The sequence below is a fragment of the Mustelus asterias genome, chromosome 9, assembly GCF_964213995.1.
Source record: "Mustelus asterias chromosome 9, sMusAst1.hap1.1, whole genome shotgun sequence".
Lineage (NCBI taxonomy): Eukaryota > Metazoa > Chordata > Chondrichthyes > Carcharhiniformes > Triakidae > Mustelus > Mustelus asterias.
This window is the reverse complement of record NC_135809.1, coordinates 115,900,933-115,926,984: the sequence shown is the minus strand read 5'-3', so window position 1 is coordinate 115,926,984 and position 26,052 is coordinate 115,900,933. Positions and strand designations below refer to the sequence as shown.

Here is a 26,052-nt window from a genome sequence, read left to right as displayed (position 1 = left end):
CTTCTCCACTCCGGGGAAGCACTGGACGACGAAGGGTACTCTGTCCACCGTGTCCCGTGTTTGTCTTCTGAGGAGGTCGGTGCGGTTTTTCGCTGTGGCGCGTCGGAACTGTCGATCGATGAGTCGAGCGCCATCCTGTTCTTATGAGGGCATCTTTCAGCGCCTGGAGGTGTCTGTTGCGATCCTCCTCATCTGAGCAGATCCTGTGTATACGGAGGGCTTGTCTGTAGGGGATGGCTTCTTTAACGTGTTTAGGGTGGAAGCTGGAGAAGTGGAGCATTGTGAGGTTATCTGTGGGCTTGCGGTATAGTGAGGTGCTGAGGTGACCGTCCTTAATGGAGATGCATGTGTCCAAGAATGCAACCGATTCCGGAGAGTAGTCCATGGTGAGTCGGATGGTGGGATGGAACTTGTTGATGTCATCATATAGTTGTTTCAGTGATTGTTCACCATGACTCCAATGGAAGAAAATGTCATCGATGTATCTCGTGTATAGCATTGGTTGAAGGTCCTGTGTGGTGAAGAAGTCTTGTTCGAACCTGTGCATGAAGATGTTGGCATATTGAGGTGCGAATCTGGCCCCCATGGCTGTTCCGTGTGTCTGGATGAAGAACTGGTTGTTGAAGGTGAAGACATTGTGGTCCAGGATGAAGCGAATGAGTTGTAAAATTGCATCTGGAAACTGGCAGTTGTCGGCGCTGAGCACTGAGGCAGTTGCAGCAATGCCTCAGGTAAGATGAGAGGGGGGGAGGGTCCCGATGTCCATGTGCGGAGGGTGGGAGGGTCCCGATGTCCATGTGCGGAGGGTGGGAGGGTCCCGATATCCATGTGCGGAGGGTGTGGGATTGCCCAATGCATTGTGAGGTCGCCTTGCAGCCAGGCTCACTGTCGTGTTTAGGCCCTACCACTCTCAGAATCAGCAAGCAAGAAAATGACTAAATGTGGGACAATTGCAGTCCAGACCGTGTCGGGCTGACCATCATTCGGGTATCATGCCCATTATTCGGGTAAGCGTTCTCCAAGGCGGCCTTCACGACACACGACAGCGCAGAGTCGCTGAGCAGAAACTGATAGCCAAGTTCCGTACTCATGAGGACGGCCTAAACCGGGATATTGGGTTCACGTCACACTATCTGTAACCCCCACAGCTTGCCTGGACTTGCAGAGTCTCACTGGCTGTCCTGTCTGGAGACAATACACATGTCTTTACCCTGTCTTAATGCTCTCTCCACTCACATTGTTTGTACCTTTAAGACTTGATTAGTTGTAAGTATTTGCATTCCAACCATTATTCTGTAAATTGAGTTTGTGTCTTTATAAGCCCTGTTTGTGAACAGAATTCCCACTCACCTGAAGAAGGGGCTTAAGGCTCCGAAAGCTTGTGGCTTTTGCTACCAAATTAACCTGTTGGACTTTAACCTGGTGTTGTTAAACTTCTTACTGTTCTTAAATGGATGACCCCTTATTCTGAGAGTATGCCCTCTGGTCCTCGACTCTCCCACAACGAGAAACAGCCTCTCAGCATTTATCCTGTCAAGCCGCCTGTGAATCCTATGGCCGTGCTTTTCCCACAAAATGACTACAACGGTGAGAAAACTGGAGCGATTTGTGCAGGTCAGCCCGACGCGATCTGGACTGCAATTGTCCCACATTTAGTCATTTTCTGGGAGAAAAATGTTGCTTGCTGATTCTGAGAGTGGTAGGGCCTAAACACGCCAGTGAGCCTGGCTGCAAGGCGACCTCACAGTGTGTTGGGAGATCCCCCACCCTCCTCACATGGACATCGGGACCCTCCCCCTCTCTCATCGGCGGCATGTTTTCCCACCCCCTCCCGATATGGATCTTCAACACTGGGTCCCCCCCCCCCCCCATGGGTCCCCATCATGTCCTTCAACACCCAGCCTTCGTGACCCCACATGCCACCCCTTCTTGATCCCCTTCATCCCCCACGCCCATCATTAGAAAGGGACTGGGACGATTGTGAACAATTTGATGTCGGGCAGGAAGCCGATTTTTAGGCACACACGCTATTTCCTGGAACCGGCGCGATCTGCGCCAGGCACTGCGAGGTCGGAAAATCGCCCAAGATCTGTCTCAATAAGGTCACCTCTCATTCTTCTAAAACTCCAATGCGTACAGGCCCAAGCTACTCAGCCTCTCTTCATAAGAAAATCCCTCCATATCCAAGATCAACCTCATGAACTTTTTTTGGTCTGCCTCCAATATATCTTTCCTTGGATAAGGTGACCTAAATTGTTCACGCAATTTCAACAGTGACACAATAGTCAAGGTGAATCATTTGACAAGGATGACGTGAGTCAACTGTGATTAATGAAGCAGTTTATATTATTATATAGACCAGGAACATCAGATGTTAGCCCCAAAACTCTGGAATTCCTTCCTTCTCTTCCCCTCCATCTCTCTATTGTTCTTTAAAATACTGCTTCTTTGGTTTGGTGTCAAATTTTCTCATAGATCTACACTGCTGTGAAGCACCTTTAGATGCTTTAGTATGCTAAAGGTGCCATGAAATTTGCTGTATTAGTTGCTGGGGAGATGGTGGCATAGAGGTACTGTCACTGAACTAATACTGCAAAAGTCCCAGGTCCCAGGCCCAGAGTATAAAAGTTGGGGTCTGATGTTGCGGTTGTATAGAACGTTAGTTCGGCCGCATTTGGAATACTGCGCCCAGTTCTGGTCGCCACACTACCGGAAGGACGTGGAGGCTTTGGAGAGAGTGCAGAGGAGGTTTACCAGGATGTTGCCTGGTATGGAAGGGCTTAGTTATGAGGAGAGATTGGGTAAACTGGGGTTGTTCTCACTGGAAAGACGGAGGATGAGGGGTGACCTAATAGAGGTGTATAAAATTATGAAAGGCATAGATAGGGTGAACGGTGGGAAGCTTTTTCCCAGATCGGTGGTGACGTTCACAAGGGGTCTTAGGTTCAAGGTGAGGGAGGGGAGGTTTAATACGGATATCAGAAGGACGTATTTTACACAGAGGGTGGTGGGGGCCTGGAATGCGCTGCCGGGCAAGGTTGTGGAGGCGGACACACTGGGAACGTTTAAGACTTATCTAGATAGCCACATGAACGGAGTGGGAATGGAGGGATACAAAAGAATGGTCTAGTTTTGGACCAGGGAGCGGCGCGGGCTTGGAGGGCCTAAGGGCCTGTTCCTGTGCTGTATTGTTCTTTGTTCTTTGTTAATGCTCTGGCAACAAGGTTTCAAATCCCACCTTGGCAGCTGGTGGAATTTAAATTGAGTTAATAAATCTGGAATTATAAAGTTCGTGTCCAGTGGTGACTATGAAACCATCATTGATTGTTGTTGAAAAAACCCCTCTGGTCACCAATGCTTCAGGGAAGGAAATCTGCCATCCTTATCTGGTCTGGCCTACATGAGATTCCAGACCCACAGCAATGTGGTTGACTCTTAACTGCCCTCTGAAATAGCCTCAGTTGAAGGGCAATTAGGAATGGGTAAGAAATGCTGACCTTGCCAGTGATGCCCACATGCCGTGGAAGGATAAAGGCAAACCAGCCATATTATCTTTCTTGTCTTCCTGATTTGGAATCAGTGTCATTTGCAAATCTGCAGGCACCTCTGCATCCCTTCTGCATCACGACTGGTTTTATGTGTTTGAAAACCAGTAGTGATTCGCGCCAGTGTGACATCACGGCGCTGGGGTGGGGGGGGTGGGGGGGGGTGGGGGTGGTGGGGGTGGGGGGTGGGGGGGGTGCGGAGGTGCGTGCTGCGGAGGATGTGTTGTGGGCAGGTGCTACGGTGTCAAGCCCAGTCATCACATTTATATGGCAAATCAATGCCATTTGCGGCACTGTGGCACAGTGGTTAGCACTGCTGTCTCAAGCTCCACTAACCTGGGTTCAAATCTGTCCTTGGGTGACTGTCTATGTGGAATTTGCACCTTCTCCCCGTGTCTGCATGGGTTTCCTCCGGTGCTCCGGTTTCCTCCCAGTGTCCAATGATGCGCAGGTTAGGTGGATTGGCCATGCTAAATTGTGCCCCAGGATGTTTGGGTTAGGGGGATTAACAAGGTAGATACGTGGGGTTACAGGGATAGGGTCTGGGTAAGGTGCAGTATGGGAGAATTGGTGCAGACTCGACGGATGAAATGGGCTCCTTTTGAACTGTGGGGATTCCCTTATTCTATTCAGTCTTTCACGGTGTATGTTTCGGAGAGGGTTGTGGGAAGTTTTTGATCTTCATTCCTTGGAGTTGCCTGCTGAATCATCTATGGAACGTTGTACATGTGCCGTTCTAGCTTCATGGAAATTTCACATCTGGGAGCAATGTGAACACGGGAGCCTGTGAGTCAGGAGGGTCAGCGTGAATTTTAAAAATGAATATTACTTTATGTCTTTTCTTTTAGTTCAATACCTCATTAATTTAGCTGTGAGGGCAGGAAAAACCCTTCGCTAGCACAAATAATCCAGCAGAAGACATGAAATAAGCAAGATGTAGTTATACAGAAAAGAAAAATGCTGCAAAGGCTGGAAATCTGAAATAAGGACGGACAGTGCTGGAGATACTGAGGGGAGACTTAATAGAGGTTTATAAAATGATGAAGGGGATAGGATCGGGTGGATGGAGCTATTACAAGGGGGCATAACTATAGGGTTCACGGTGGGAGATATAGGAAGGATATCAGAGGTAGGTTCTTTACGCAGAGAGTGGTTGGGGTGTGGAATGGACTGTCTGCAGTGATAGTGGAGTCAGACACTTTAGGAACATTTAAGCGGTTATTGGATAGGCACATGGAGCACACCAGGATGATAGGGAGTGGGATAGTTTGATCTTGGTTTCAGATAAAGCTCGGCACAACATCGTGGGCCGAAGGGCCTGTTCTGTGCTGTACTGTTCTATGTTCTATGTAAGTCACGCAGCATCTGTGGAGTTAATGGGTGCAATTTTCCCAAAGTTGCACAGAGTGTTGCATCAGGTGAGAAAAGCTGTGTGAAACTCGCCATTTTCACAGACACCTTTTCTCGCCTGATTTAACAGCACTCTGTGCAATTTCAAAGTGTGGGTGAGGATCACACAGCCAGCTGGAGGGGCGGGGCCTAAACACGCTGGCAAAACCGGGATTCTGAGATTGGAGCATCCTTTTAAAGGTCACCACGGTATCAAAGTTAAACTTATGCCCCCCCTTCACTCCATGGAGATTGGGACCCCTTCAAGCATCGGGACAACCCTCCCCCCCCATCCACCACAATGGCAACAACACCCTGTCCTTCCCCCTCGGAAACATTGGGGCTTTCCCCCACCTCCTCGTAGGTATCAGGGCTCCACCGCTACCTCACCCCCCCCCCCCCCCCTCCCCCCCCACCGACCATGTGTAAGGGTGATCCCCCCTTAGTCATTGCTCCTTTCATGTGTCACCTTGGCATTGCCCCAGGGGGCACTTTGAGGGTGCCAGTAGCCAATGTCCAGCCTTGTGCCTCAGCCCCCTGGGGCCTGCAGGCACCTCTGCGCCTCACGGCATGGTCATCGCGACTGTTCTTTGCTTTTGAAAACCAGCAGTGATCTGCACCGGCGTGACATCATGCCACTGGTGGGGGGGAGGATGCGTCGTGGGCAGATGCTACGGTGTCAAGTCCAGTCATCACATTTAAATTGATTAGAATATATGGAAATCAGGTTCACACCCTTTTTGGGACTGATATCACACCACGCAAATCCCATTTCTGGCCGTTCGTGAGATTTAGTGGCCATTACAGGCTTTGTAACCTCGACTAATGAGGCCACTAAATCACGGCCAATGTTTCAGGCTAATGATCGTTCATCAGCACTGGAGCCAGAGGCATCCTTCTGCCATCCTAGTTCCCCCTCTACCTCACCAGCCCAGATATCATTCCTACTGAAATCATCCCCGATAATAATGACAAGGCCTTGCTTCCTTTCTGGCTTCCAGATGCACCATACATCAATTACTCTTGCATTCCCTCAACACACTGCCAAACATAAATGTAGGTTGAGTATCCTTTATCCAAAAACCCTTGAGGGCCGATTGCATTTTGGTATTCAGATATTTTTGGTTTTCGGATATGATGTAGCTACTGTATATACAGTAGGCTGAGGCCTACTTGCATTACAGTAAACTAAGCCTAGGCTTGCTATAGTCCATGAAAGCCAGGTTGTTTCTCCATTTGCCAACTCTCACACACCCTACTTCCTCCCTGATTGCACTTATTACACCTGTAATATAATATTGCATATTATTTCAATAAACGTTCAGCTTTTGGATATGTTAGTTTTTGGATGTACGGTCAATGGATGCTCAACTGTAGAACATACACTGCAGAAACAGGCCCAACTGGTAAATGTCAGTTTGACAATAGTTCAGTTTGTCCAGCCTTCTGTTCGTATTGTTAATAAAGAGTGAAGAGATCAGCCTGCACTTCATTAGTATTCGCCAGTAATGATCCTGATGGTTATGATTCTTAGAGTCATAGAGCAATACGGCATGGACACAGGCCCTTCGGCCCAACCATGGAGCCCGCCCAGCTAGTCCGAATTGCCCACTTGGCCCATATCCCCCTAATCCTTTCCCATCCATGTACGTGCTTCTTAAATGGGTTGCTATTGTACCTGCCTCAACCACTTTCTCTGGCAGCTCATTCCATATACCACTCATGTTGATGTCCCAATTTAAAGCATTCCGGTTTTCCCTTATTCGGCAGCAGCCTTGAGTTAGAAGTATAACTTCTTCCTGCCACTCTGCACAGATTAAAAACAGGTACCATAATGAGTTTCATGAATGTCATTTAAATCCGCTGGTGATATTGCATTAATGTTCCGTGAAAGAATTATCTTATGCTTCAAGGAGTAAACATTTCCGTATCATCGTGTTTCAGGGCCTTTTGACCATTTTCAATCAATGACTTTGCAAAAAAATAATTGCGCTATCTTGAGTGCGTGTTAAAAGTATGGTGTATAAATGCAAATGAGGGCTCTGGGACGGAGGGGCAAATAACGTGGTAATCAGCTCGTCGTTACATTGTCTCCTCGAGTATTGTAATTCACAATCAGTTTGTTGGGTTATCTCAGCGGTTGATTGACAGCTCACACTGGTTGTGTAAAGCTGTCCCTGATACGTACCGAGGAGATTGACCTAATCTTTCTTCGGGCTGTGAACTGAGAGAGAGGAAACACACAGGTCCTCGAGTTGAGGATTTTGAAGAGAAAACTGTGAATCATAGAATTATAGAATCATACCGTGCAGAAGAGACCCTTCGGCCCATTGAATCTGCGAGAAACACCTGAACTCCCACCAAGTCCGGGTCATTGCATTCCATTGGTCATGATCATTCCTTTGTCTGTGTGGAGTTTGCACATTCTCCCCTTGTCTGTGTGGATTTCCTCCGGCTGCTCTGGCTTCCTCCCACAGTCCAAAGACGTGCTGGTTAGTTGCCTTAATGACTATCGTCTGATAGCTCTGACATCCATCATTATGAAGTGCTTCACAAGATTAGTCATGACACGAATCAATTCTGACCTCCCGGACTACCTGGATCCACTACAGTTTGCCTAACGCCCACAAGAGGTCCACAGCAGATGCCATCTCCCTGACCCTGCACTCAACCCTGGAACACCTAGATAACAAAAATCCTATGTCAGATTCCTATTTATTGACTACAGCTCAGCCTTCAACACCGTTATTCCGATGAAACTCATCTCCAAACTCTGTGGCCGAGGGCTGAGCTCCTTCCTCTGCAACTGGATCCTAAACTTCCTAACTCACGGACCACAATCGGTAAGGATAGGCAACAACACCTCCTCCATGATCATCCTCAACACCGGTGCCCCACAAGGCTGTGTCCTCAGCCGCCTACTATACTCCTTACACACCTATGACTGTGACCAAATTCCCCTCCAACTCAATTTTCAAGTTTGCTGATGACACCGCTGTAGTGGGTCAGATCTCAAACAATGACGAGACAGAGTACAGGAATGAGATAGAGAATCTGGTGAACTGGTGCGGCAACAATAATCTCTCCCTCAATGTCAACAAAATGAAGAAGATAGTCATCGACTTCAGGAAGCGTAGTGGAGGACATGCCCCTGTCTACATCAATGGGGCTGAAGTAGAAATGGTTGAGAGTTTCATGTTTTTAGGTGTCCAGATCACCAACAACCTGTTCAGTTCCCCCCATGCCGACGCTTATAGTTTAGAAAGCCCACCAACGCCTCTACTTTCTCAAAAGACTAAGGAAATTCGCATGTCTTCTACGACTCTCACCAACTTTTACAAATGCACCGTAGAAAGCATTCTTTCTGGTTGTATCTCAGCTTGGTATGGCTCCTGCGCTGTCCAAGACCGCAAGAAACTACAAATGGTTGTGATCGAAGCCCAATCCATCACTCAAACCAGCCTTCCATCCATCGACTCTGTTCACACTTCCCTGTTGCCTCAAAAGGCAGCCAGCATAATCAAGGGCCCCCACGCACCCTGGACATACTCTCTTCCACCTTCTTCCATCGGGAAAAAGATACAAAAGTCTGAGGACATGTACCAGCCAACTCAAGAACAGCTTCTTCCCTGCTACCATCAGACTTTTGAATGGACTTACCTCGCATTAAGTTGATCTTTGTCTACACCCTAACTATGACTGTAACACTACATTCTGCACACTCTCCTTTCTTTCTCTATGAACAGTATGCTGTGTCTGTATAGTGTGCAAGAAACAATACTTTTCACTGTATACCAATACATGTGACAATAATAAATCAAATCATTGGCCATGCTAAGTTCTTCCTCAGTGTACCTGAACAGGCGCCGGAGTGTGGCGACTAGGGGATTTTCACAGTAGCTTCATTGCAGTGTTAATGTAAGCTGACTTGTGACTAATAAATAAACGTAACTTAAACTTAATTCCATTTGCCAGCACTTGGCCCATAGCCTTGAATGTTATGATGTGCCAAGTGCTCATCCAGATACTTTTTAAAGGATGTGAAGCAACCTGCCTCTACCACCCTCGCAGGCAGTGCATCCCAGACGTCACTACCCTGTGGGTAAAAATGCTTTTCCTCAAATCCCCCTGAACCTATGTCCCCTCGTGACTGACTCTTCAACTTAGGGGAATAGCTGCACCCTATCTAGCCTGTCCATGCTCCTCATAATCTTGTACACCTCGATCAGGTTGCCCCTCAGTCTTCCCTGCTACAATGAAAACAACCCAAGCCTACCCAACCTCTCTTCATAACTTAAATGTTCCATCCTGGCCGCATCCTGGTGAATGTCCTCTGCACCCCGTCCAGTGCATAATCTGTGAGATGTCTGTGAGATAAACACACCCAGCAAAGGCCAGACGAAGGACAAGAAGAATGTTGTGGGTTGGAGAGTGGGGTGGGCAGTGGTTGAGGGGATGTTTAAGTCAAACATGATAACATAGTTATGTGAAGCCATTGTACTATGGGGACTTGGGAGACAACTCCTGTAAAGATAAGATGCTCAAATCAAGAATTTGAGCCAATGGCCAAGTGGTATTATCATTAGACTATTAAGTCAGAAACTCAGCTAATGTTCTGGGGACCCGGGTTCGAATCCCACCACGGCAGGTGGTGGAATTTGAATTCAATAAAAATATCTGGAATTAAGAATCTACTGATGACCATGAAACCAGTGTTGATTGTCAGAAAAACCACTTGGTTCACTAATGTCCTTTAGGGAAGGAAGTCTGCTGTCCTTACCTGGTCTGGCCTACACGTGACTCCAGAGCCACAGCAATGTGGTTGACTCTCAACTGCGCTCGGGCAACTAGGGATGGACAATAAATTCTGGCCAGTCAGCGATGCCCATGTCCTACAAATGAATTTTTAAAAAGTCCTTACAAGAATGAAACCAGGCCTGAGAGGTTATACCAATAGGAAAGATTGACCAGGCTGGAGCTCTTTTCTCTTGAAAATTGAAAGCAAGAGGAAACCCTGATAGAAATCTTTAAGATCATGAAAGGATTTTATAGGGTAAACAGAGAGAAGATGTTTCCACTTGCTAATGAGACCTGAGCAAGGGGACAGTGATGTAAAGCAGTCAGTAATGAATGCAACAGGGAAGTCAAGAGAAACTTCAATCAAAGCAAAACACTGCGGATACTGGAAATCTGAAATGAAAACATCAAATGCTGAACAATCTTAGCAGGTCTGGCAGCATCTGTGGAGAGAGAAAAACAGAGTCGACATTTCAAAGAAGAGTCATTGGACTCGAAACATTAGCCCTTGTTTCTTATGCCACAGATGCTTCCAGGCCTGCTGAGTTTTTCCAGCATTTTCTCTTTCTATTTCAAGTGAAACTTCTTAGTCTAGAGTAATATGTAATTCACCATCACAAGTAACCCATTGAGGTGAATGGCATAGATGCATTTAAAGAGAATCTGGATAAAGTTAATGAGGGAGAAAGGAATAGAGGGATGTTCTGATCGGCTGGGAGAAGGCTTGTCTGGAACATAAACATCGGCACTGGCCTGGTGTTACAAATAGTGTTACTTCTGTGCTACAAATAGTTTGTAATTTTACTAGAAAAATAATGTCTTCTCCATAATGTGATCATTAAACACCACCCTCACTCCCCGACTAACTCTGTGCAGTGCCATGTGATATGTGCTGGTCGTGTATCCGATCAGATATACAAATATGTACGCTGCAAAGCATGTAAATGTATTAAATAAGTAAGCAGTCGAGAACACTTTGAATGTGTAGTAAATAATTATTTACAAATTCATGTACATATCCAGCATCTATGACAATGTCCTTGATGGCATTTAACCAGGTTATTTAATGGTGATGAAACTGCTCTTGAAACACAAATGGTGAAAGCAACAATAACTTGCAGTTGTACAGCATCCATGACGATACTGTGCCTTTAAGAAATGTACTGTAATAATGTTTCTCTGCGGGATGTTTCTAGCTGTCCCCGGCATTTTATTGGAGCTGTTTTGTCTACAACTGGTATCCTATTGTTACTGAAGCAGTATAATTGGTCATATTTGTTTTAATCTGAACTAATGCAGTGTTCTGTTGTTTGGATTGCAGAGTAGAGCTTGATTGGGATGATTGACAGGTCAGTTCATGTGACTGGGGACAGCAAGGCTTTCAGAGAATTCTAGCTTAGTTGCTGTTTTTTAGATGCTGCTGGGTTTTCTTTAGCGTAGGTAAAACACCACAAGCGCACTACAGGAGAATTAACAAATAAACTTTGATGCCAAGCCACATAAGGAGATATTAGGACAGGGGACCAGAACTAAGAGGTAGGTTTTAAAGATTATCTTAAAGGAGGAGAGAGATGGAGTGAGTTGAAGGGAATTCTTGAGTTTTGGGGCCAGTTGCTGAAGGCATGGCCGCCAATGGTGGAGTGAAAGAAATCATGGGTTGCATGAGAGGCCAGCTTAATAGGAACGTAGAGATCTCAAAGACGTGTGGTGTGGAGGAGGTCACAGAGCTAAGGAGGGGTGAGGCCATGGACAGATTTAAACAGAAGAGGAAGAATTTTAAAATAGAGAACTTGCTGGAAGGGGAAACAATATGTGTCAGCGAGCGGCGAGGTGATGGTTGAACAGTAATTAGAGTACCTTAGGGTGTGAATTCACTCAAGTTTTCTGATTTCAAGAAGAAATTAAATGTATCTCTTGGGGCTCAAGGGATCAAGGGATATGGGGGAAGGGGGGATCAGGATATTGAATTCGCTGATCAGCCATGATCAAAATGAATAGTGGAGCAGGCTTGAAGGGCCAAATGGCCTACTCCTGCTTCTCGTTTCTATGTTTCCTATGTTTCTAAGTTTACAGAGGGTGCTAAATGGGCAGCCATCCAGGAACGATTCAGTAAGAAGTTTCACAACACCAGCTTAAAGTCCAACAGGTTTATTTGGTAGCATGAGGTTTCGGAGTGCTGCCCCTTCATCAGGTGAGTGAGGAACAGATTGGAATAATCAAATCTAGAGAATGAGTTTTTAGAGAATTAGCAGCCAGTTTCTCCAAGTGAACAGTAGTTTCACCCTTAATCTCTTTATTGGCGGCACGGTGGCACAGTGGGTAGCACTGCTGCTTCACAGTGCAATTCCGGCCTCGGGTGACTGCCTGTGTGGAGTTTGCACGTTCTCCCCATGTCTGCATGGGTTTCCTCCAGGTGCTCCAGATTCCAAAGATGTGTAGATTAGGTTGATTGGCCATGGTAAATTGACCCTTAGTGTCAGGGGGACGAGCAGGATAAATACATGGGTTATGAGGTGGGATTGTTGTCATAGAGTCATTGAGTAATAGAGGCTTACAACATCGAAACAGGCCCTTCAGCCCTACTTGTCCATGCCGCCTAGTTTTTACCATTAAGCTAGTCCCAATTGCCTGTGTTTGGCCCATATCCCTCTATACCAATCTTACCCATGTAACTCTAAATGCTTTTTAAAAGACAAAATTGTACCCACCCTCCACTGCTAACTCTGGCAGCTTGTTCTAGACACTCACTACCCTCTGTGTGAAAAAAAATTCTCTCTGGACCATTTTGTATCTCTCCCCTCTCACCTTAAACCTATGCCCTCTCGTTTTAGACTCACCTACCTTTGGGAAAAGATGTTCACTATCTTTCTCATCTATGCCCCTGTCGGTGCAGGCTTGATGGGCCGAATGGCTCTTTCAGCACTGTAGGCTTCTATGATCTAAGATCAAAAGAATCTGACCATCTGTGTTTGCTCTGCTTTTCTTATTCAAATGCTTATGCTTACTTCTTGTCTGAGCCTTTTTTTAAAGTAGTTCTTTGATAAGGACTTCAAGTACACAGTTTTCACTCTATAAAACAAATTTCATTTTGGATTCCTTCCTTTTCTAGCTTTGGAATATGAAAATCTTGATACTTCTCTCGCGACTGAGAAATCCTGGGTTGTTACAGGTTGGTAAATCATGTCGCATGAATTACTTTTGGATAAACATCCATTGGGATTGTTAAAATTATTGTTCTTACTCTATTATTGATGCGTTAATCATGACAAGGAGTTAACTGTATTTCCAGTGACTCTGCTCTTCAACTAATGTTGTGTTCTATCTTTGTAAAAAAAACACACTGGAGGGGTTTTTGTAATCCTGAAGACTGTTCATCAATGCTTTCTGGTCAGGTACACATAATCCAGAACCTAAATTTAGAATCCTCAGCAGCTTAATGTCAAAGGGGATCATTTTTCTTGTTAGGAAAAGGTTTGTCTGTTTTTCATAAGAAATATGAAGGAGTATTTAGGCCAGTATCCCTCAGGGACAACTTGCTTTGTAGAATCTATTGAGTCAATTCAGGACATTTTTCAGAGTTGCTGGAGATTTACAAAGGGCGGTGAAAGAGATCTTGATCATTTTTGCTTGTTTATTCATGGGATGTGGATATTGGTGGGAAGGCCAGCTACTGCCCATCCCTGGCGGTGGGAAGCCATCTTCAATACAGCTGAGGGGTTTCATAGGCTGTTTGAGAGTCAATCATATTACTCTGGTCGAGAGTACGGCACGGTGGCACAGTGGTTAGCACTGCTGCCTCACAGCTCTAGGGACCTGGGTTTGATTCCCGGCTTGGGTCACTGGCTGTGCAGAATCTGCACATGTTTGCGTGGGTTTCCTCCGGGTGCTCCGGTTTCCTCCCACAGTCCAAACATGTGCGGTTAGGTGGATTGGCCATGCTTCATTAACACTTAGTGTCCGGGATGTGATAGGTTAGAGGGATTAGCAGGGTAACTAAGCAGGGATAGGGCCTGGTTGGGATTGTTGTCGGTGCAGACTCGATGGGTCGAATGGCCTCCTTCTGTACTGTAGTGATTCTATGATACATATTGGTCCAGCCCAGGTAAGGGAGGAAATTTTCCTTGCCTCAAGGACATTACGAATCAGGTGAGCTTTTACAGCAATTCAGTCATTTCATAAACACCATTACAGCCACCAGTCTTTGAGTTAGAATTATTTAATTAAATAGCCCATTGTGGGATTTGAACTCATGTCAATGGACCATCCAGTAATATAACCATTATGCTACTATACCCTAACCTTAAGATGCGAATGAAGTTGGCAAGGCCAACTTCCTTCCCTTAGTTGCCCTGGGCAAGGTCAGCATCTTCAACACATTAATTGTGTTTATAAGAGGTATGCTAGAGATTTTTCAAAATTAGATCCATAGGATAGAATAGGATCATAGAATAAAATCCCTACAGTGCAGAAAGAGGCCATTCAGCCATCAAGCCTGTACTGACAACAATCTCACCCGGCCTTATCCCCATAACCCCACATATTTACCCCAAGGGACAATTTAACATGGTCAGTCAACCTGACCTGCATATCTTTGGACTGCGGAAGGAAACCAGAGCATCCAGAGGAAACCCACGCAGACACAGGGAGAATGTGCAAACTCCACACAGTCACCAGAAGCCAGAATTGAACCTGGCTCCCTGGAGTTGTGGGGCAGTAGTGCTAACCACTGTACCACTGTGCTGCCCTGGAGTCGGGTCAGCTAAGGTTAGCACTCTCCTTAGTGAGCTGATCAGGGGTTCACAATAATCCAAGAGCTCTCCCGGGTCAACCCACAGAGTACCAGATTTATTGAATTTAATTTCATACTTTTCCAGGGCGGAACTTGAACTCGCAACCTTTGGGAAGCATCTCCAGTACCTTAATGGCCATGCATTTAGCTGGGGATGTCTACCAACCAGCACTGTCTTATTACACTGCTGTGTACCCTTCATAGAATCATAGGGCAGTATTGTATCTGTGGCACCCCATTCCCAATCATGGAACCGGAAGCAGATGGCATTCTCGGTGCAATTCTAATGTCAGTTTAAGTTGGCAACAATGGGCATGGGAGGCATGTGCGATCATGCAGTGGGGGAAGCTTTCCATTGGTGGATCCCGCTGCCAGCTGACAATGCAACAGGTACAGGAGGGTGATTAAAGAGCCTCTCGGACAAAGAGGGAAGCTCTGCATTACAGCTACAGCGTTGCTGCCAACCTCCATTGCTTCAGAAACATTTTTTTTTGGTTCTGCACATTATGATCCTCAACCCTCCTCAAAACATCTCATCTCATTATGCTTTACCTTATTAATTACCGTCATTCACCACCCCCCCCCCCCCCAAGTAAAACCAACAGGAAGGATTTTCTGGCCGCGCTCTCCTCGAAACTAGAAAATCCCACCCGTGGTCAATGGACCTTTGCATGATCCGTGTCCCGCCCATTACGATTCACGTGGCGGGCGAGATGGGAAAATTCTGCCCAATATCTCTGAGGCTAGGCAAAGCTGGCCCCACCCTCTCTCCTCCATTCATCCATGTCCCCCACCCCCCCCCCCCCCAACCCCACTCCGCACACCTCTAACTCGCCCGCTGCTCACCCCTGACACCCTGCTCTGGTGATCCTGAGCTTCCGTGCAAGCGGCCATTTTCCTGCTCACCTCCCTTTACTGCAGAGTTCAACAAGGAAAACCGCTCATGTCAGACACAACTGCGTAAAGCTAACTGTTACAGATCACTAATGTGAACTGGGTACCAGGCCATTCACATGTGCCTCTGACTTAATCTTGAAGCTAGGAATTAATGACAAAAGGTGTTATTAGAATGAGTTTTCAGGACATGTAAATCTATTATAATTAATGGACAATTACAAATCTATTATCTGCCACAGGGCAACATGGGGGTTCACTGCCACACCACTGATTTAATCTCTGCAACTCAATCTGCTGCCAGGAAGTTGAAATATTGGCTCCTGCCTAATTAAGTCACCCTATTCATCATGTTTCCCGCACTGAAAGGCCTCATAAAATACTACCTATAGACCCTTGCAACCAATAAGGAGGCCAATTGTCCCCTCATACTGAGTTGTTGAAGGGGCTGACTAATTTAGTCCTTTATCCAATCTTTCTCTCCATAAACCAACAAATTAGTCCTCTTCAATGACGTGTCCAGTGGCTTTTTGAAATTACCTGAAGCATCAAATTCCAACACCTTTTCAGGTAGTGTGTTCCTGATCTCAGCAATCCTCTGTGTGGAAACATTTCTCCTCATTTCACATCTAATTCTTTCATCAGTTGTTTTAAGTCAATGATCTCTTGGTTATTAATCCATTCAAGTCTCTCCAGTTGCTGTCGTGTCGACGCCCCTGATCATTTTAAACATCTCTATTCACTCTCACCTTAACCTTCTCTTTCAAAAGGAAACAATCCCATCCTCTTCAGTATATCCATCAAACTGAAGTCTCCCCCCCACCCCCCCCCCCCCCCCCATCATCTGGCAGCCTAAGGACCAAATTCCTGAGTTTGCAAGTGAAAATAGTGTGAGGAGCATTTTACACCAAGGAATCTGAGGGCTTACGTTAGATTTTTGTGTTCAGTTTTTGATGAATAATAATAAGATTCAGGTAGAGATTCAGACATGGACTCAATGGGCCAAATGGCTTCCTTCTGTGCCATTAGGACTCGATGGGCTCTAATTGATGGAGGTGAGGAATCACTTGCCCACTACCTAGGATCCTTATGTTGCTCTCCAAGTTAAAGGCACTTAATTGGACATTGGAAGGCCTTTTCTGGCTGGAATTGGACCGTGGGTCACACTGAGAGCCACCAACCAAGTATAGGCTGACAACTCCATTGAACAGCATGTGAGAGGCAGTGGTTACTGCCAATATCACAGTCACCTGAGGTCTAGGGTTATTACTGGATCCCAAAGAGGCTACAGATGAATGATGGTAGTCGTGCGGAAGGGGTGAGGCACTTAAGTGGTCATTGATTTGGGGCAGGATTGGAATGCCATTTACAGGCCTTAATTCCCACCATGGACCTAACTGGGGTGGAGTTGGGAAGACAACAGAGGCCCTGCCTGGGACCTTTGTGCCCAATTAAACGCCTCCCCAACACCACCAAACTCACCACAGAAGACGACATTAAGTTCCGCTCTGTAAATATATGTAAAGGTTATAATGAGATTCTCTTAATTGGATAGCAGGATGAGATTCCTCTACCTATGAAAAGAGACTAGAGAAATCAGAGCTCTCCTTGAGAACAAAGAAGATTGAGAAATCTGCTAAAGGGCTTCAGATGAATGAATGGTACTGATTAAGTTTCCAATTTTTAGGAGAGTTGGTAACTAGAGGTAGACGGCAGGAAAAGGTCAGTTTTTTTATACAGAGTAAGGGAATGTCCATCCAGGAACAATACTGGAAGCAGAATCCATAATGGTTTTTAAAAGGGAAGTTGATAAATACATAAATCTCCATAGAGAAAGGGTGTAGAAATGGAACTAAGAGGATAGCTCTTTCAGAGAGCTGGCATGGACATAATAGGATGAATGGCCCCCTCCTGTTCTGGAACATTTATGGTACCAGCTTGCTGAGCGTATGATCGGAAAATATTTCCTCGCACACATTACAACCGTACAGTGATTAATGGCTTAAGAGGAGGTGGAGAATTGTGTCTCAGCGCGCCAACTGTCCAGTCCCTGGATTTGGAATCTCTTCCGTCTTAGTCATATGTGGCACAGTGGTTAGCACTGCTGCCTCACAGCAACAGGGACCCTGGTTCAATTCCGGCCTTGGATGATTGTTCTGTGTGGAGTTTGCACGTTCTCCCCATGTCCGTGTGGGTTCCTTCCAGGTGTTCCGGTTTCCTCCCACACACCAAAGATGTGCGGGTTGGGTGGATTGACCATGCTAAATTGCCCTCTAGTGTTAGGAAGATTAGAAGGGTAAATACGTGGGGTTAAGGAGATAGGGCCTGGGTGGGATTATTGTCGATGCAGGCTCGATAGGCCAAATGGCCTCCTTCTGTACTATCCTATTCTATGATGTGTGCTTAGAGTAGGAAGAAAATGAAAACAATTGGAAGTGTCTGACCCGTCACTAGTGCTTGGTAATGTGCTCTGACTCTTGTCTTTGAACAGTTATCCTGGGGGTTGACAACACCTCGCTTGGTGAGCAGTATCAACGTTTTGCAAGCCTGATGGAACAGCGCTTAGCGAACCTGTTTGTGGCAGCTCAGCAACAAGGGCGAAGATTTAAACGTGCTTCTACAATCGGCACCTACACTGTGCAGGTCAGGCAAAATCAATTCCTTCCAGTGATATTTAATGGTGACTGCAGAAGATTGACTTTCCTCAATTGATTGATGATGAAGGGACTTAGTTGATCCAAACATCTCTCAGAGCCAATGAATTACTTTTAAAGAAGTGTTGCTTTGTGAATAGATAGTTAGTTTGTACACAACAAGGTCATTTAGAGAAAGGAAGACTTTTTAAAAAATGAGCATCACAAGTAGGATTACATTAACACTGCAATGAAGTTACTGCGAAAATCCTCTAGTTACCAGACTCCGGCACCTGTTCGGGTACACTGAGGGAGAATTTAGCACAGCCACTGCACCTAGCCAGGTTAGGTGTCACAAGTAGGCTTACATTAACACTATAACAAGATTCCTTTGAAAATCCCCTAGCTGCCACACTCTGGCGCCTGTTTGGGTACATGAGGGAGAATTTGGCATAGCCAATGCACCTAACCAGCACGTCTTTTGGACTGTGAGAGGAAACCAGAGCACCTGGGGGAAACCCATGCAGACACGGGGAGAACGTTCAGATTCCGCGCAGACAGTGACCCAAGCCGGGAATCGAACCCGGGTCCCTGGCGCTGTGAGACAGCAGTGCTAACCACTGTGCCACTATGCCGACTTGCATTCATATCGTGCCTTTCACAGCCTCAGGATATTCCAATGTGCTGTACAGCCAGTGAAGGACGTTTAAAAGGTAGTCGCTGTTTGAATGTAGGAAATGCAGGAGCCAATTTGTACACAGAAAGCCCCCACAAACAGCAGTGTTATATTGAAATAACCTGGCCGGGATTCTCTGACCTCGCCCATGACTGGGATTCTCCGGTGCTGCTGCAGTGAATGAAGTTTTGGCTGAGCGCCAAATTCTCCGTTCTCGCTGGCAGGCAGCGGTGGCGGATTGAGTGAGATTGGAGAATCCTGGCCTCTGTTTCAGTGATGTTGGTTTAGGGATTAATATTGCTCAAGACACTACCCCGCACTTTGAGAGAATGGAGTGGGATTTTGTGCATCAACCTCAGAGGGCAGATGCAGATTGGTTTAATTTCAAAGTTGAAAAATGGCATTTACTCAGTACTTCACTGGAGGGTCCTGGATTCTATGCGCAAGTCTCTGACATGGAACTCGAATACAGCAAGAAGTCTCACAACACCAAGTTAAAGTCCAACAGGTTTATTTGATAGCAAAATCCACTAGCTTTCAGAGCGCTGCTCCTTCGTCAGGTAAGTGGGAGTTCTGTTCACAAACAGGGCATATAAAGGCACAAACTCAATTTACAAAATAATAGTTGGAATGCGAATCTTTATAGGTAATCAAGTCTTAAAGGTACAGAAGACACAAGAAGATCACGCATATCGACACAGACATCAAGTTTCTAAAAAGATGCAAAGAAGAAAAAAGTACCTTTAAGACTTGATTACCTATAAAGATTCGCATTCCAACTATTATTTTGTAAATTGAGTTTGTGTCTTTATATGCCCTTGTTTGTGAACAGAACTCCCACTTACCTGACGAAGGAGCAGTGCTCCGAAAGCTAGTGGATTTTGCTACCAAATAAACCTGTTGGACTTCAACCTGGTGTTGTGAGACTTCTTACTGTGTTTACCCCAGTCCAACGCCGGCATCTCCACATCATGGAACTTGAATCCACAGTCCCCAAACTCAAAGGCTCAGAGAGTGCTACCAAACGTACCATGCCTAGAATCCACTTAACGACACATTCAGATCGATGAGATAAATGATTTGTTAATCCATTATGGTGGTGGCTGAGAAAAATGTCCTGGGACACAGTGAGAATAATTTCAAATAGTGCCATCTTTTGCATCCACTGGAACAGAGAGGGCTTTGCTTACATAGCACCTTACACAAAACTGCACACCCTCAGTTTGAGAACTGACTCTTAATTCAATATATGGACCCAGGTCCTGCACTGGCTATGAACACATGACCTTTTGTGTTGCCATCGAACCAGGCTGATTCTTCTAGCGCCAGAGACGGTAGTGTGGGCACAGTTGGCATTTAACAAGAAATAAACTGAAACAGGAGTCTGAGAGATGCGACCGTTAGTCCATTTAACTTCCCTGTTAGCTCAGCATGGAAAACATTGGGTTTGGGTAGTTAAAATAAGGGTTGTGATCCCACTTCCATCCACCTGTTACCATTATTGACCTGCTCAATTCAGCAGGCGGGCAAGATACCCACAGGATGTCAGCGTGGTCTTTCTTTGACAGTGAGGTGTGGGCTCTGATGACCCATAGAATCACAGAATCCCTTCAGCGCAGAAGGAGGCCATTTGGCCCTTTGAGTCTGCACCGAGCACAATCCCACCAAGGCCCTATTCCCATAACCCTTGCTAATCTCCCCTGACATTAGAGGTAATTTAGCACGGTCAATCAATCTAACCCGCACATCTTTAGACTGTGGGAGGAAACCGGAGCATCCGGAGGAAACCCACGCAGACAAGGGGAGAATGTACAAACTCCACACAGACAGTCACCCGAGGTCCCTGACGCTGTGGTGCAGCAATGCTAACCACTGTGCCACCCTGCCCGTAACGCTCTCGCACCTGAATCAGAAAAGCAAAGGCTCAATCCTTAGTCCAGCACTTCATCACACACCTGAGGCTGAAACTTTTATGATAATACTGAGGGAATGTGACATTATCTAGGGAACCTATGCCCCTCTCTCAGCACTACCTCACTGTCGAGGTGTCTGATCTGTTGCCTGGCTGTGACCTCCTGTTGCTCAAATGCCCCTTGCATCTACTGAAACCAGGCTGTAGATCGGGCCTTGTTTGGACGCAAGCCTGAGGGCATTTATTGAAGCATCAGCCTGCCTGCCCCCCTTGTTACTACGTCTTAATGATTTATTTTTATTGGGAGGAAATTCTGTTGCTATCTCTGTGTGTTGTTGTGAAGAGGCAATCAAATTTATGGTTTATTTTATGACTGGAAATGTACTTCACTTCTTCTGATTAGGCTCCTTGCATAATCGCTAATCACCAGCATTGGAGAGCATTCACTGCCAAGATACAAGCTCATTCTTGTCAACTCTCCACCCTGATGAGAGAAACTTGGCCACTTTTCCTCCACAAATGCCAAGGCTTATGTTTTTCTTTCGTATCTGCTTTCCAAGCTTAATCCTCTTCAAGTACATGCCCAATTGTTTTTGAAACATCTCCTTCCACCACCTTTTCAAACACCCCGTTCCAGATTTGTGAAAAACATCTCTCCGCTCTAGTTCTGCTCCCAATTATTTTAACTCTGTGTCAGCTGGTCACCAGCCTGCTTGCCAGAGGAAGCAGTTTCTCCCAACTTGTTCCAACAAAACAATTCGCGATTTTGAACACCTCCGTTAAATCTCCCCTTTATCTTCTCTGCTCTGAAGAGAACAATCTCCACACAACCAAAGTCCCTCTTCCCTGGTGCCATTCCAGTAAATCTCCTCTGCATCCCTATTAAAGGCCTACTCATCCTTCCAAAAGCGTGGTGCCCAGAATTGGGCACAGTACACCATCTGAGGCCAATTCAGTAACTTCTAAGGGATTAGCATGATTTATCTTCTTCTTTCCTCTATTTATACAACCCAGGATCCTGTGTACATTTTTAGCAGCCTTATTGCTTCATTCTGATACCTTCAAAACTATGGGCAGAATTTTCTCATTTTTTGTCTAAGTGTGAACTCATGTGGAAAAAGTAGAGGGCAGACTGCACTGCCGGCTTTTCCCACCATATTTTTAAACATTTAAATAAAGAATAGTGAAAGGGCGGGTGGCACAGTGGCACAGTGGTTGGCACTGCTGCCTCACAGCACCAGGGACCCGGGTTCGATTCCCAGCTTGGGTCATTGTCATAGAGTCATAGAGAGTCATAGAGGTTTACAGCATGGAAGCAGGTCCTTCGGCCCAACTTGTCCATGCCGCCCTTTTTGTCTGTGTGGAGTCTGCATGTTCTCCCCGTGTCTGCATGGGTTTCCTCCAGGTGCTCCAATTTTCTTCCACAGTCTGAAAGACGTGCTGGTTACGTGCTCTGACCATGCTACATTCTCCCTCAGTGTACCCGAACAGGCGCCTGAGTGTGGCGATTAGGGGATTTTCACAGTAACTTCATTGCAGTGTTAATGTAAGCCTACTTGTAATACTAAGAAATAAACTTTAAAACCTAAACTTTAAACTTCAAACAACCCCCCTCCCACCACCACAAAATCCTCCTCCTTCCATGAAATCCTCCCCCTCCCACGAATCCTCTCCTCTCCCATGGAATTACCCCTCTCCACCACCCCCCCTCCCCACAACCATGGACATGAATCCGACCCCCTGACCCCTCACTGGCAGGGAATTCCCGGCACCTTCCTCACACCCCCGCTCCCATTTGGCACTGCCCCTGGCAATTCCTGGGCACTGCCCCGAGCATCTCTCTCCTGGGCACTGTACTTATCTATGTACTTACCTAGTTCTGCTTGCCAGTTCTCCATCTTGAGAAATGTGCTGTAAACTATGCCGAAATCATGTCTTGATGGGTGGGGTGGATTTTCCTATGTGGGGGTTGTTACAGAGAGAAGTCCTGCTAATTGTATCCAAATGGGATTCCCGCCTCACTGGCGGGAACGCGGGGAAATCCCACCTGCTTGATTCTCCACCCACTCTGTCATTCCCGCCAAAGACAGGGGCAGAAAATATCCCCTCCTCCCCCCGTGTATATAAAAATTGGTAATTGTGATAACAAGAAGTGTGCACGATATACAACATCATTCGCTGTTTCATCACTATATGATTCAGAAAATATTACAAATTATTTACAGCACAGAAACAGGCCATTTTCTTTAAATTTATTTATGGGATGGGGGCATGTCTGGCTGGGCCAGCATTTATTGCCCATCCCCAACTGTCCTCTATTTCAGAGGGCATTTGAGAGTCAACCACACTGTTGTGGGCCTGGAGTCACATGTAGACCAGACCAGGTAAGGAGGGCAGATTTCCTTCCCTAAAGGCCATGACTCAGTTTGGTCGAATTGGTCTGGGCTGGCGTTTCTGCTCCACGTAAAGCCTCTTCTTACCCCTCTGCATCTCATCCTCTTTGCAAATCCTTCTATTCCTTTTTCCTTCCTGTGCTTATCCACATTTTCAATGAATGCATCTCTACTTTTTGTCTCAATGACTTCTTCTGGTATTGACTCCCCGATTCTAACCAGTCTCCAGGGAAGGAAGTTCCTGCTGATTGGATTGATCAGTGACGGGTTTGCTTTGTATTTATTTCTCCAGTTGGTCAGCATTAAGCGTCTTCCTGGCCCGAAGAACCCAGCTGAGCTGACATACTACGCCTTGGAGAATGGCGGGGCCTTGTTGGGCACAACTGCAGCCAAAATACTGAATACAGTCGATTCACAGACCATGGCCTTAGAGTTAGGCTTTCGTGTGCAACTCCAAGCAGAACGTAAGTGAGCCTGCTATTTTCCGAGTGTCTGTGAGGGCAGTGGGGAGCTGGCTGAAGCCAGGTTGTGTCTAGGACTACAGAGTATAAAAATGAGCCAGGTTTTACAGGAGTGAAATTAAGAAAGTTGGTAGACATCAGGAATTCTCACCTGCAACCACAATTTGGAATGAGATACATTGCTCATTTTAAAATCTAAAATTGATACATTTTTCTTAAACAAAGATGCAGGGACATGGGTAAAGGTAGGTTGGAGTTGGCACATGGGTCATGAGTTTTCATTGGGGGTGGGGGGGTGGGTAAGAGTTTTTGATCTTACCTTTCAGAACATCCTGAATCCAGGCTATGCTTCACCACTCCTCTGAAGTCATTGGCCAGAATTTTATGTGGCTGGGGTGGATGGGTGCCTGACTGGGAAGTGCGTTAAAATACACAAGATGTCGGAAGCACTTTCCTACATTATTGCACAGAGCATCACATTTGCTTCTGGTGAGCACCAGCACATTGGAGACTACCCCACCAGTTTGATGGTGCTCTGCAGCATTGAGACTTGTCTTCTGCTGACAGGGACAATAGAAAGCTTCACCGCTGTTCCATCTTCCTTCAAGTCCATCCCAGACTACCCTACCCCCAACATGGGCATTGTGTGAACACACCTCCCCCTCCAGTGCACTGCGGCCTATTGTGCTGACTCTCCAGCCTTGGCAGAGCAGACTTCAGTGCCATTCGCCACAAACACTCAGACCACTGGCCGCCCAGGGGAACGGACACCTGTCTATACCTTGTGGCACAGGACCATGCCATCTCTGCACTTACCCTCGCTGACTGCAGACAGTCGTTGAACCTTTTTTTAATTCATTTATGGGACACGGGCATCGCTGGCTGGTCGGCATTTATTGCCCATCCCTAGTTGCCCTTGAGAAGGTGGTGGTGAGCTGCCTTCTTGAATTGCTGCGGTCCACCTGCTGTGGGTTGACCCACAATGGCGTTAGGGAGGGAATTCCAGGATTTTGACCCAGCGACTGCGAAGGAACGGTGATATATTTCCAAGTCAGGATGGTGATTGGCTTGCAGGGGAACTAGCAGGTGGTGGTGTTCCCATGTATCTGCTGCCCTTGTCCTTCCAGATGGAAGTGGTCGTGGGTTTGGAAGGTGCTGTCTAAGGATCTTTGGTGAATTGCTGCAATGCATCTTGTAGATAGTACACACTGCTGCTACCGAGCGTCGGTGGTGGAGAGATTGAATGTTTGTAGATGTGGTGCCAATCAAGTGGGCTGCTTTGTCCTGGATGGTATCAAACTTCTTGAGTGTTGTTGGAGTTGCATCCATTCAGGCAAGTGGGGAGTATTCCATCACACTCCATACTTGTGCCTTGAAGATAGTGGATAGGCTTTGGGGAGTCAGGAGGCGAGTTACTCGCCGCACTATTCCTAGCCTCTGACCTGAGCCTATGTGGTGAGTCCAGTTGAGTTTCTGGTCAATGGTAACCCCAAGGATGTTGACAGTGTGGGATTCAGTGATGGTAACACCATTGAATGTCAAGGGGTGGTGGTTAGAGTGTCTCTTATTGGTGATGGTCATTGCCTGGCATTTGTGTGAATGTTACTTGCCACTTGTCAGCCCAAGCCTGGATATTGTCCAGATCTTGCTTCATTTGAACATGGACTGCTTCAGTATCTGAGGAGTTGCGAATGGTGTTGAACATTATGTAATCATCAGCGAACATCCCCACTTCTGACCTTATGACGGAGGGAAGGTAATTGATGAAGCAGCTGAAAATTGTTGGGCCTAGGACACTACCCTGATGGACTCCTGTAGAGATGTTCTGGAGCTGGGATGACTGACCCTCCACAAACACAACTATCTTCCTATATGCCAGGTATAATTCTAACCAGCAGAGTGTTTGCCCCCTGATACCCATTGATTCCAGTTTGGCTAGGGCTCCTTGATGCCACACTCGGTCAAATGCGGCCTTGATGTCAAGGGCTGTCACTCTCACCTCACCACTGAAATTCAGCTCTTTCATCCATGTTTGAACCAAGGCTGTAACAAGGTCAGGAGCTGAGTGACCCTGGCGAAACCCAAACTGGGTGTCACTGAGCAGGTTATTGCTGAACAGGTGCTGCTTGATAGCACTGTTGATAACCCCTTCCATCACTTTACTGATGATTGAGAGTAGACTGATTGTGTGGTAATTGGCTGAGTTGAACTTGTCCTGCTTTTTGTGTACAGGACATACCTGGGCAATTTTCCACATTGTTGGGTAGATGCCAGTGTTGTAACTGTACTGGAAGAGCTTGGCTAGGGGAGTGGCAAGTTCTGGAGCACAAGTCTTCAGTACTATTGCTGGAATGTTATCAGGGCCCATTGCCTTTGCAGTATCCAGTGCCTCTAACCATTTCTTGATATCATGTAGAGTGAATCGAAGTGGGTGGAGACTGGCATCTGAGATGCTGGGGACCACTGGAGGAGGCCGAGACGGATCATCCACTCGGCACTTCTGGCTGAAGATTGCTGTGAGTACTTCAACCTTAACTTTTGCACTGATGTGCTGGGCTCCTCC

General features: G+C 46.4%; 1 protein-coding gene across 1 annotated transcript in view; it reads left to right on the top strand.

Moving 5' to 3' along the window:
• Nucleotides 1-26,052, top strand: part of kiaa1549la (KIAA1549-like a) — a 199,264-nt gene that overhangs the window by 51,045 nt on the left and 122,167 nt on the right. The window contains exons 8-10 of the mRNA XM_078221393.1: nt 12,841-12,900; nt 17,906-18,057; nt 23,321-23,492. Of these exons, the coding sequence (XP_078077519.1) occupies nt 12,841-12,900; nt 17,906-18,057; nt 23,321-23,492 (384 nt within the window). The remainder of the gene's footprint in view (nt 1-12,840; nt 12,901-17,905; nt 18,058-23,320; nt 23,493-26,052) is intronic.